Genomic DNA, 13,544 nt, shown 5'->3' with positions numbered 1-13,544 from the left:
GGAGCAGGCTCGAGGGGCCAAATGGCCTACTCCACTTCCTAGTTCTTATGGTCTTACTTCCTGAATCATTGGGGCACGCGTATGCTCCAGTGCGGCTACACCCAGCTTACATTCCCTGGATCCTACTCCCGTGGAATTGCTGTAATCTCCAAAGAGCATGAGGAGGTTCGACAGGAGTCCGACTGAGGACTCTCAGTTAGCATGCATGCAAAGCCAAACTCACTTTCTACTAAGTAAACCCACCTCGAAATCTATATAAACAGATCATTTGAATGGCTGTATCAGGGAGCTTCAATATTCACTGCTAAATATACAAATGGTGGCCTTCACCATAGCTCTCTGCAAGCTTTTTTTCTGTAAAATACCTGACACAAGCTAAACACTAATTCCTTCAGTCGACAAGATAGTGTGTGGTACAATTCTCATCGGAGCTGCAGTACGCTGACAAGGAATGAGTAAATGAGCTAAAAATGACTGGCAGCTATATTTCATGCTACAGTTTAGCGTAGCTGTGGAAAATTGTGATTTCCTTGTCACAGCACACCAGCTCCTCTCTATTGACATCTCGAGTCTCTCAGTAGTTGAGACTGCAGTAGAGTAGCCTTGCAGAATGAAGGGAGATAAGAATCCCGTGGCAGAACAATGCAAGGTTTATCGCAGGTCATGAGTTGTGAGCACAATGATTTTTGACAGCAGAGGCCAGAACCAGAATTCTGTATCTCATCCAATTTCCACAGTTAGAAATCATTACATTTGCAGTAGCAAGCTTTCACAGAGGCACACAATGGGATTTGAAAGACTGACAGAGAGATGTTTGCTCTCTGCATACGTCAGGGACTGGTCTCCAACATATCTCTGGGTTTGACTCCTACGGAGTGAAAACTGGTGATGTTCTCTGTGCAGTCCCTCAGCACAGACTTCCAGAGGAACCCTGTTTAGAAACAGAAAAGGGGTTATTTGGAGTTTTTCCCCACTACTGATGGTGCTGAAGGATGACAACCAGTGCTCAAAGGCACGACAGGAATGGAGGGCTGACAGTTTGGGCAAATTATTGCGTAGGTAGAGCTGTACAGCATAGAAACAGGCCCTTCAGCCCAAATCATCCATGCCGACCTGGTTTCCTGAACTGAACTAGTGCCATTTGCCTGCATTTGGCCGTCATCCCTCTAAAACGTTTCTTTTCATATACCTGTCCAAATGTCTTTTAAATGCTGTAATTGCACCCACATCCACCACTTCCTCTGGCAGCTCATTCCATACATGAACCACCCTCTGCCCGAAAAAAGGTGCCCCTCACGCCCCATTCCCCTCTCATCTTAAACCTATGCCCTCCAGTTTTGAACTCCCTTACCCTGGGGAAAAGACCTTGGCTACTCACCTTATCTGTGCCCCTTGTGATTTTACAAGCATCTACAAAGATCACCCCTAAATCTCCTACGCAACAGGAAAAAAATGTCCCAGCCTATCCTTATAGCTCAAACTGCTCCATTCCTCCTGGACAGGGACCCAAGTTCAATTGAATCACTGTGCAAGTTGGATTAAGATTGCAGAGTGGCTCATCATTTGGCCTTAATTGCTACAGCATTGACGTTTGTTGAGAGCTTCTGAAGATGATAGGGAAAACACATAAATGCAGATAAGGTATCATTAGACTTGACCTCTGTTGAACCATTGCAAGCTCCAGATTCAACTGCAATGGGAGGCCAGCCAATCTGATTCATCGTTCATGCTTTGTTAGGATTGCCTGCTACGAGTTCTGATAAGCTGAGAGGAGGTCAGGTACTGGGTGAAATTCATTAGGATCTCAACTCACACTAAATTTCATGCATTGGTACATTACCTAGTTTGGAAACAAGAGCCAGACTTCGACCACAGATTGTGAAAGCCCTGCCATTATTTTTCCAGTCTCCTTGAATAAGCTTGGTAACAAGCTTAAGGTGGATGCCTAGTTGAAGTGCAAGTAGTACACTTCAACTCTTATCAGAACAGGCTGCTTCATATTGCAAAAAAATATAGTTAAACTATTTGGAAGTGCCTCAACCATTAACCTCAAGCTCATCCAATGAAGCATATCCTCAATTCCTGTAGTATGACTGTACATTGTCCTCCATCCTCTCAAATTAATAATAATCCATGGTTATATTCATTAATGGCTCTTACTGAAGTCTTAAGAATTTGTGACTAGCCTCCCTTTGACCAACTTAAGAACTTGTGCTCATCTAAAGTTCTGTTGCTTGTCTCCTAATTCACACCAAGTCATATTTATCCATCAACCCTTGTGCTCGTTGGTGCACACTGGCTCCTAGTTTGGCAATTTAAAAATTCTCTCTCTTTTCAAACCCATAGCCTTGCATCCCTTTAACCCCGTAATCTTCTCCAGCCCCCACAGCCCTCTGAGATCACAGTGATCCTCCAATTCTGGCCTCTTCAGCATCCTAGATTTCCACTGCTCATTGCTCCACCATTTATGGCCATCTCTGCAGCTCTAGTATTTCTCCCAGAAACCACTCCCCCTCTCGTCTTTTAAGGGAGTTCCTGAATACCAGGCTGTTTTACCACAGTTTTCCTAAGATGTCTGAATCTTTCTTTATGTGACGTGATGTAAAATGCTGACCAACCAATACTCTTATGAGGAGCCTTGGGATGTTTTATAACTCTTGAGGTGTTAATGAATAGCTTTGTACAGTTGAATTATGCTCATCAGAATCTAAGTTGAGACTATATAACCTTATTTTACTTCTGGCACTATTTGTTATTATAGAAGACTGTTATCAGTCTCAACAGAATTCGAACCACGTTCTTAGAAATGGGAGTGTTTGAATTATTTACATTATCTCTTCTCAAACTCTATAATTACAACACAAAATGTTGTGATTAAGGCTTGTAATGTATGAGCACCATTTGGACTAGGGCTCGTGTGGTGTGGTGGTAGTGTTCCCACCTCTGGGCTAGAGGACCTGGGGCTCAAATCCAACTGTCTCCCTTAGGTGTGCCAGGTTAATTAAAAAATATCTATTATTATTTCGGAACTTGGGTTTGAAAGTGGAGGGATAATTTGTACTTCTATATTGAGAGAGTTCACAAGGGAAGGATGTACTGATGGGTTATCTCAAGTTTTGTTGACATCCATCTAAATGAGGTCTTGAAAACTGTGGACGTGAATAGTTCAGTGTGTTAAAAACAACAATAGAAGAGAAAAGAAAGCTGCTGTTGCTGTGGTAAGAGTCAGCTATTAGAGAAACACAAAAGCATCTGGAAGGTCAGGCAATGTGTGTCATTTTTGCCACTGTGATAAGACACTGCTAGTTTAGCAGTCTTCAAAAAAAGTCAGGGCTGAGGAACTAGTCCTGAGTGGTTCAAAAGAAAGCTCCGGAAGTAGGAAATTGCTGGAAGCTGAGGGCATGGAAAATCCATGTGGTTGCTCTGAAAGTGTTTCAAAGTCAGTCAGAAGAAAGATCGAGTAATTAATTACAGACATGACAACTTAACAAGGGGCTTTAAAGTAGAGATTGGTGACATTTCTGAGGTTTGAGTATCTGTAGGGATGTTGTTGAGGTGTTATTTTTCAAATATTAGTAATAAGACCATTTCAAATAGGCCTTTCACAATTAGATTACCTACACTATGGAAACAGGCCCTTTGGCCCAACAAGTCCACACCGACCCTCTGAAGAACAATCCACCCAGACCCATTCCCCTCCATTTTACCCCTGGCTAATATACCTAACACTACAGGCAATTTAGCATGGCCAATTCACCTAACCTGCACAACTTTGGGAGGAAACCCACACAGACACAGGGAGAATGTGCAAACTCCACACAGACAGTCACCCAAAGCTGGGATTGAACCTGGGACCCTAGTGCTGTGAGACAGTAGTACTAACCACTGAGCCACCATGCCACACCAAGATAGAACTGGTCTTTTATGTTCTTTAGTTAAAGGCACATGGCCAGTCTCTTGTGATTGTGTTCAATGCCTGACCACCAGGGGAAGCAATCACAAATATAAAACTTTATCAAGCCAAGATTCACTCTGGGATCTGACTTTGTCCAGTATTACCATTATCTAGCATCATAAAACAGAGACAATCTACTGGACTAATGGTTTGAGCTCTATCCAGTGTCATTGTTGTGCACTCTCAATATCCCATTCTGGAAGGCAAAAACAGCTCTTGTGAACTTTTTTATTACTTATGCAGGGGACGTGGGTGCCACAAGCTGGGCTTAAACAATTATTGCTCATCCTCAATGCCCTTGAGAAGGTGGGGTTGAGCTGCCTTCTTGATCTGCTGCAGTGCATTTGATGTTGATACACCCACAGTGCTGTTAGGGATGGGGGTTCCAGTCATACTCTAATGAAATAATCCTTTTACACAAATAGAAATGAAAAAAAAAAGCTCAGCCCAAAATTGTGACTGTGGATCAAAGCTGCACTTGTATAAATGATGGGTTGCAGACAAGGCCGCAAGCAAAATATCAGAGCTCAAGTGATTTCTGTGTCAGCTTGTAATTACTTCGATAGAACTGTCATGTTGCACAATATCTTTGTTATGTAGTGAGAATACCATAATGTAAGGCGAAGGACTGGCTGTTGAATGTGACAGCAGTCACTCTGTGCTCCTGTTGCAAAATATCGAACAGGTTGGGTGGATTTCACCCTATCGTCTGCTGTTTGAAACCAAACTCAGAAAATAGTCCTGTTGACTCATCACATCAGTCCTCACTGACCATTCTTGCCCAGAAACACTTCCAACTTCAAATTCTCACCCTGAGTGCTCAGATCCCTCCATAGCCTCAACCATCCTTCCCCGTGTTACCTCCTTCCCACTCCACAAATCTGCACTCCTCAGAACTTTCCATTCACTGGACTCTGGCCTTTAGTACATCACCCCTTTTCACTTCACTCTACCATTGACCATTAAGTCACCACTTCCCACAGGGACACCCAACTGGGAAATTAAAGTCCATCATACAGTTCCCCAGTTAACTTGCTGCTTTTAATCAATAGAAAGCAACCCACTGGCCCACCATAGAGACCCCCATGTAGAGCCGTGGAATGAGAGACAACTTCGTAAGACCCTTCTCACCACTCGGAGAGAGTCAGGACTGCAGATGCTGGAGAGTCAGAGTCGACAAGTGTGGCGTTGGAAAAGCACAGCAGCTCAGCCGGCATCCGAGGAACAGGAGATTTTTCTGCTCCTCGGATGCTGCCTGACTTGCTGTGCTTTCCCAGCGCCACACTTGTCGACTCTGACTCTCCACTCGCCACATTTAAAACAGAACAGCGGGAGCAAACAGCGGGAACTGATTCCCCCCCCCGCAATCAGACAACCTCTGACCAAACCCGCCAGGCTGTAGCAGCGAAAGCTACACTCTCCTCCTTCAGTCAGACAGGCGGAAAAGATGTCCACTGTTTTCTGTGGCAAAACTCACCCAGCAAGCCAGCCACCTCGTAAGCTTTCTTCTGCTCAATTGTCTCGTAGTTTAGGGCCTCAAAAAATATGTCCAGCACAAGAATATTCTCCCTTGGAAAAGAAGAAAAATTGCATCACATCACTTTTGTATGCACCTGAGAAGAAAATTATTGCTGTTCACAAAACAAAAGGAATTAATCTTTGCCCAGCCATTTCATCGCCTCCTACAGCTAAAATGGAATATTAAACAGCAATTGTTGACGAGGATAGTTTCACCTTGTTAGACCAAGAGCAGTTCAGCAAGGTCGTGTGTACTTCTGAAATAAGTGTTCTTACACAACTGTTAATGATTCTGCCAGGTGTGGACTCAGAGATGATGTTACATTAGTCTTATACCACAGGTCAAAGATTGTGCAAACAATTATATATATTTCAAATAAAATCAAGGCACACATTAGGGAAAACAACATTACTCTTGGTTGGCAATTTTAAGAAAAAGCAATTATAATCCCAAGTATCATTTCGACTGCAGTCTATTCTTTCTTTCACAAAAGCCACAGTTGTGCTGATAATATTTGTAGATTTTAGTTTTATTGTAATAGACTCAGATTCTATGAAAGAAACACGACAGAATCCCCACAGGGTGAAAGCAGGCCCATTCCACCCATCAAGCCCATACCAACCCTCCGAAGAGAATTCCACCCAGACCCACACTCCTACCCTATCGCTGTAACTCTGCATTTCCTACGGGTAGCCTGCATATCCCTGAACACTATGGGCACTTTAACATGGCCAATCCACCTAACCTGCCATCTTCGGATTGTGGGAGGAAACCCCCGCAGACACGGGGAGATTGTGCAAACTCCACACAGACAGTTGCCCGAGGGTGAAATCAAACCTGGGTCCCTGGTGCTGTGAGGCAGCAGTGCCAACCACTGAGTCACTATGCTTGGTTCAACTTGGACCTAGGTTCCTTTACTCTTTCCATTGTCCCCATGATCACAATACATCTGTGACATTTCCAATGCAGCATCTATCTGTATTATCATATCTATTCCATCTATCTCATTGGAACAAAGGCACAGGAAGAGGCTATTAAGCTTGTTCCTCCATTTAGTTAGATCATGACTGATTTCCACTTTACCTGTCTTGGCTTTACATCCTGCAATTCACTTAGTGAAAAAAAACATTCTTCAATCTGAGTTTTGACATTTCCAATTGAACTCAGGCCTCAACAGCCAACTCTGGATTTCCATTGCCCTTGATGTGAAGAAGTGATTCCTGATATAGCCCCTGAACTGTCTCGTTCTGAAGTTAAGGTTAACCCCAACCCCTTACACCCTGTAGTGAACTCTTCCACCAGAGGAATTTGCTTCTCTCAGTCTTATACAGACTCCTTCGATCATCTTGACGAGATTGTTCTTTTATATTCCCCAAACAATTGTGGGATTCTCAGCCTAGCCTTTGCATCCTGTCTACATAATCTAATTGTTTAACCTCAGGTATTATTCTGATGAATCTGGGCTGTGCCCTCTCCGAGGCCAATATATTCTTTGTGAGGTGTGAGGGCAGAACTAAACACAGTGCTCTACATAGGATCTGAGGCTTGGTGCTACCGAAGCATTCCACACTCCAGCACTCTTGATTTAGAGGCCAAGATTCCATTAGGCTTTTTAATTATTCCTGCATCTGTCCTCTAGCTTGTCATACACTGCACCACTAAATCTCCTTCTGTTCCTCCATAGTTTTGAGTATTTCACTATGCACTTCTAATCTATGCTGCTAAGGTCTAAAGAGAGCGGTGTCATACTTGCCCACACTGAACTCCACAGTTTCATTCACTCACTGTCAACCATGTCCCTTTCCAACAATTTAGCACCTCACTAAATGTCACCTTAGCATTGTCAGCAAAGTCGGATATTAACCAAAGCCACTGATGAACGTAATGGGAAGCTGAGAGACATAGTCTCGGAAAGTTGTGGGGATGGAGGAGGTTACAGAGATAGGGAGAGCTGAGATCTTGAAAGGATTTGAACGTAAGAATGAGCATTTCAGAACAGAGGCACTACTGGACTGGGAGCTAGCATAGTCAGCGTGGGCATAGACTTGGTGCACATTAGAATAAGGGCAGCAGATGTTAGGATGTTCAGTAAGAATTGCTACAGAATCCCTACAGTATGGAAACAGGTTCTTTGGCCCAAGTCCACACTGACCCTGCAAAGAATAACCCACCAAGACACATTCCCCTATATTTACCCCTGACTAATGCACCTAAACTACACATCCCTGAACGCTATGGACAATTTAGCACAGCTAATTCACCTAACCTGCACATCTTCAGACTGTGGGAGGAAACCCACACAGACACAGGGAGAATGTACAAACTCCACACAGACAGTTGCCTGAGGCTGGAATCGAACCTGGGTCCCTAGGACTCTGAGGTAGCAGTGCTAACCACTGAGCCACCATGTGCAAGAAGCACAGACACTTAGAGATAAGCCAAGGGAACCCTGGAATAGTCAGGTCCAGTGATAAGAAAAGCACGGATGAAGGTTTCACAGCAGTAGAAAAGAATTGAGACAGCAGCAGAACCAGGTGAGGGCAAGGAGGTCACAAGGGGCAGCTTCTGATCAAATTGGACGCAGATATTACCGATTGGTCCGGCCTCAGAGTGGCCAGAGAAGAGAAGCTAGGGAATGGGGGTTTGTGGTTGAAACCCAAAGCACTGACTGCAATATTTCCAAATATTAATTTGAAGAAATGTTGGTTCATCCAGGACTGTTGGGCGAGAAATCTTGCAACTTTAGAACCAGTGGAAGGGTTGAGAGAAGTGTTTGTTTGGAACTTGCCTTCAAATAATGTTGCAGAGAGGCAGCATGTATATAAGAAGTGGGAGCAGGAAGAGAAACCATTGCAGGTGACTCGGTGGTGATTACTGAAGAGTGAAACCATTTGAGAGCAGTCTTACTCAACTGGACATGGAGAGAAGACACGAGAGGAGAATGGTGTGCTCAGAATTGTTAAAGACTTGCCGAAAAAGATGAGCAGGTTTACTTATTGCAGCCACATAGGATACCTTTTGTGAATTTGAGACGGGCTGTTCCAGTGTGGCTGCGAAGGAAGTGGAGAGGTTTAAGAATGGACTTATGAGAAAGATGGGCACAAATTTGACAGGTGACTGAGCTGAGAGAGGCTGCCAATGGGGCAACAGTTTGAAAGGAAAAGGATCAAGTGTGGGTTGTTGGGAAGAAGGTGCGATGATGGGAGACTTGAAAGTGAGAGAGTCAATACCTGACAAATACTTCAATGTCCTCAAATTTAATTTTGATTGATACAACTTCAAAAAACTCTTTTCTTAACTATTTCGAGGTGCCAGGAATTTGATCTCTGTCTGGATTTTCATGAAATGCTACTGATATGAGGGGAACCTAAATTGCTGGCAAGTTCTCCTAGTGGATAAGACTCCTTGACCAGGAGTGCAAAATTGGATAATCGCCCCTTCTACATTTTATAGAGGTTAGACAATAACTCCCTTCGGTCTACCTTGGGGAGGTGGTGTGTAGTGGTAATGTCACTGGATTAATAATCCACAGCCCTGCGCTAATGCTATAATCCCACCAATTGAGTGAAATTTAAAGGCAATAAAATTCTGAAATGGAAAGAATCTGGCCTCATGGTGATCGTTGTAAAAACCCATCTGGGTCATTAAAGCCCTTCAGAGAAGGGAATCTGACATCTTTACCAGGTCTGACCTACATGTGACTCCAAGAGCCACAGCAAAATTGATGACTCTTACCTGACCTCTGGGCAATTAGGGGTAGGCACAAAATACCCAGTGATGCCCTCGTCCCATGAATGAATGAAAAGAAAACGAGTGTATGTGGTGACCCAGTGTTGTGGAAGGGTCTGAAAGTGTTAATACCAAAGAGTGCCTTAAGCACCAACTACGAAGATAATGTCTGATGGACTTTAGCAGAACAGCTTTGGATCTTGAAAGAGAGAGGGTTAACGTCTGGCCTTCCTCAAAGTCTTCATTACAATGCCTGCCATGTCAACGTAACATGTAACTACGGTAATTGCAAACATCCAATAAACTTTTTGTTCAGTAGAGGAGCCTCCTTTAGTTAGACCACGAAGTGAATTTCCTCTACCAGGCAAGACCACCGGATCATGTGGATCTCTGCACTTAAAGACAGACCATGGTGAGGTGCAGATCTGCTTTTACTGCACATAAAAGCCACAGCAACTATCAAATTTAGCCCACAGGCTGAAGCAACACTTGCCTCTACAACTGCACAGGTCTGCAGTACAGTTTTGCAAGACGAGGTTTTGTAATTTGCACCTCATCCTAAGTGGAATATCACAGTGCCATTATGTTAGCTGCAATGAGACAGCTAAAATCTCCCTGAAGTTGACCCAAAGTGGCTGATCAGATGCCACAGTAATGTTGCCTGTGTGATCCAATGTCTTGAAGTGCAGCGACTTTGCTTCGTTGCCAATCCTGGCGGCCATTTTGTGTGCAGCTGGATCACAGACACGAACAAGAAAGAATCCAAAAAGAGCCAGTGGCACCTGTACTTCAGCAAGTCAACACGTTGCTGGGAAAAGGGAAAGAACATGGAAGGGAATCAAAACTTTAGGATCAGGAGGGAATCTCACCCACAAATTGCACTGGCAGAGGCATAAATTGCATTTATCCATTGCTTCTCACAAAGTCAGGCCCCACCAAAGTGGTTTGGAGTCAGTGAAGTGCAGGGAGTTTGTCTATGCTGTAATGGAAGGAACACAGCTTTTAAGAAATTAATAGCAATCTCTTTTTTTGGTGAGGTTGGGTGGTGATTGGATTTGGGACAGAACATTGGAAGTAGACCCTGATTTTCTTTGAATGACTGAACGGTCTTGAACATTCACTGGAAGAGGCAGACAGGGTCTCAGGTTAACATCATGTCCAGAAGATGGCATCACTGATACTTCTCCCTGAAGTGCCAGCTGAGATTTTGTACTCTAACCCTTGAGTGGACCTTGAATCCATAGCCTCCTAATTCCGGAGATGAGACAAGCCAAGATTAAAGCGAGGAAGACTGGTGTAACAGAAGTCCTGCTAGAGATTTAGCCAATGTATTTTTGTCCCGTTGAAATAAACATTAGAAACAAATGAACTTTTATGTGGGTAGAATTTGTCTAACCAGCACATGAGAATAGAATCACAGAATGAAAGATATCCATTCTGCCCATTGTACCAATGGAGGACTGTCCAATTAACTATCTTCTCTTTCCCAAAGTTGTCCTTGTAATCCAATTGCAATCCAATTCTCTTGTGAGCACACAATAGAATCCTCTTCCACTGCCCTTTCACAACAAGTGAATCTGTATATTATTTTTCCCCCTCATGTCCACCTCTGGTACTTTCAGCAATGTGTCCCCTGGTTGTCTACTTTTCTGCCAGTGCAGTTTCTCCATATTAACTCGATGAAATTCCTGATTTTGACTGCATCTATTGAATGCTCTCTGAGCCTTCTCTGCTCAAAGGAGAACAATCCCAGTTTCTCTTCTGCATTTGTCCAAGACCTTGACATCCTTTCTAAAGTACAGTGACCATAACTGAGCTCTTTAGTGAAGGCCTAACCAATGTCTTACTACTGAACCATGGTAACCATCAAAGGTTGGCTAAGGAGAGAATATTGCTACCCATTTTTGCATCTTGCAAGCAGTCATGAATTATCTAATCACCATTTCTTTTAAACTGAAAGTGCAGCTATGCAGTGAGGAACTCAGAACTCACCACAATAAGGTCTCACTATCCTTCACAATGATAGGCGATGAATCTTTTGCGCAGAGGTCAAAAGTTCAGGATCAGTCTGCCTGGACACTGGTTGCTCAACATAACAGTGCTGGCTCAGAAGCCCAAACAAAATGGGAAAGACTTGAGGACAGTGAAGAAATGGAATTGTGAATGCCGACTCACAATCCATGAGTTGATAGCGTAAAGTGCTGGCAATATCAGGGCCATTAATGCCACTTAACCCTGGACTGACAGCCATATATTTGCTTGAAGATTTTGCAAAAAATGCATTTTCTTTTAAAGGTCATCTTGTACTGTGCATATTGTGAAATATGCCAAAAACGATTCAGCATTACATAAGACCGAATTAAGACACAGTGGCCAGACCCCATTAATAATGTTTGTTTCCTGACAGGAAAAAAAGCTGGCAACGGAACTGGGTGGGAGAACAGCAGAGTGAAGCCCCTGAACAAGCCCCTTTGAGCTAAGTGTCTTCATTTACAGAGTTCCCTAAAATGGGGGCCCTGCCTCTCAGCAGACAGTTTGGGATTGCGAGCTCTGAGGCAGTAATGAACAACTGCGAGACAGATTTAAAGCCTTGCATTTTTTTTCTAAAACTGTGAATGTTACCTAAACGACAGACCCTCCAGGCTTGGCACCTTGCAGCAGCATAAATGACAGGCTTTATGCAATTTTTTTAAATAAAAAAAACACAAATGAAATCTCTTCATAAAGTCTCTCTGTTCCACATCCCCTCCTCTCACAGGCCCTCGTCCCACTCTTAAAGATCCGCCTGCCTCACTTTGCTCTTACATGAGGCATTTTGATCATTTTCTCTTGAAACGGGGTCCGAGTGGAGAATGTCTGTGAACCCCCTGCCACAGGGGGTCAAGGTGGGAGGAAGGCAAGCATCCGTTGGAGTTGCAGGACCAGCCAACATGAGAAGCTAATGCCCTGAGGACTCGGGTTCAGATCCCACCCTGGTAACTGGTGAAGTTTAAATTCAACTCTGGAGTACAAAGCTAGGGAGCCAATATCCGATTTGTACCAAGCACTGGCGTCGAGAGCAGCATTTCAGGATGGGGCGGCAGGAAACAGATCTTTATAGTATGGAGGTTGGAGTGACAGTTGTGAGCTGTTCAGATCCAGCCAGTGTACTGACCAAACACAGTGGACAGTGTAGAGTGCAGCTTTCCAGGGGTTCTTCCGAAACCCAAGGGCAAGAACGGCCTAGGATTGGCGAGAGGCAGTTCAGTGAGAGGGTGTTCAGCATCACAAGAAAACAGGATTCCACCGTTTCCTGTCCTTTAACTACGAGCTGGTGGAGATGAGAACGAGCATCAGCATTTGCTGTGTGGAAATGAATGACTCGGGTGCTGCAGTATCTATGAGGAGGAGAGAAGGTCACGTGCATGCCTCAGAGAAACACATATGTGGGTACTAGCAACAGATCATTCAAAGCACATCCATTTGTTAAACGCTGCAAACTGTGTTTTTATTATGAAGGAAATTTAAAAAGAGTGACAAGTGCAGTCTGAAGAAATAGGAAAACCATGTAGTCAGTCCATTGCCAATGAGAAAAGGGTCTTCAACAGCAAGAGGTCAGCCAGAAAAGCGCATGCGTGGGATGCCCTCTCCCATCCTCCTGCCAACATGCCACGTCCTCTTCGATGTCATTGCCTTCTTTCCAATAACTCCTCCCTTCCTGCTGCCTCCCTCGGGTTCCTCCATGATCTCTGTTGGTAACATGGTGCAACTTATGGAACACAGGGACAGGAAAAGGCAGCTTTCACAGGGGGGAGGGTCTCAATGTGAAGCATTACCGGAACACTCCTGATCATTAAGAAGCCTCGTCCATGGCTGTGGTTGGACAGGAACTTCAACTAAGTGGCAACAGCTGTTATATATCTCTGTGTTCCACGGAACCAACCTTTCCTTTGGGTATTACATCAAACTGCCACAAAAGGAAAGAGTCAAGTGGAATGAGCTGCGAGGCTTAATGTCTTTATTAATGGTCCACACGGAATGCAAAAGTAGAAATTCTCAGCAGGAAGCTCCCAATCTCTGCTGGGTGCCAGGAAGGTGGACAGGACGCTGCTCCTGTGATTGCCACTGATAGCGCTGCTGCAGCTGCCACCCACAGTTGATGCTATTCTGCGACGTGGAAGTATGCACTGGGAACAACCATAGCACAATGCAATGCAGCTGGCTTCAGCTAGCAACTGCTATCCTGACAATGAATCGACTACTCAATGTGCAGAATATGGTTCCTCGCCCAAATGAAGAGAAGATCATCCTAATTCCTTCGGATCCATTGGGTCGAATCTTAAGTTGCATTCTCCACGGCCT

The 13,544-nt window shown here is 44.2% G+C and overlaps 1 protein-coding gene across 3 annotated transcripts in view; it reads right to left on the bottom strand.

Annotated features, from left to right (window-relative positions):
• The window catches only part of LOC122543294 (acid sensing ion channel subunit 1b), an 847,708-nt gene that overhangs the window by 24,645 nt on the left and 809,519 nt on the right, over window positions 1-13,544 (bottom strand). For all 3 annotated transcript variants that reach the window (XM_043681801.2, XM_043681800.2, XM_087985443.1), the window contains exon 7: window positions 5,433-5,524. In XM_043681801.2, the coding sequence (XP_043537736.1) occupies window positions 5,433-5,524 (92 nt within the window). The remainder of the gene's footprint in view (window positions 1-5,432; window positions 5,525-13,544) is intronic.

The sequence above is a fragment of the Chiloscyllium plagiosum genome, unplaced genomic scaffold (genome assembly GCF_037043375.1).
Source record: "Chiloscyllium plagiosum isolate Xiang-an unplaced genomic scaffold, Cpla_swu_hap1 HiC_scaffold_53X, whole genome shotgun sequence".
NCBI lineage: Eukaryota > Metazoa > Chordata > Chondrichthyes > Orectolobiformes > Hemiscylliidae > Chiloscyllium > Chiloscyllium plagiosum.
The sequence above is the reverse complement of the archived record's forward strand: the minus strand, read 5'-3'. Positions and strand labels throughout refer to the sequence as shown.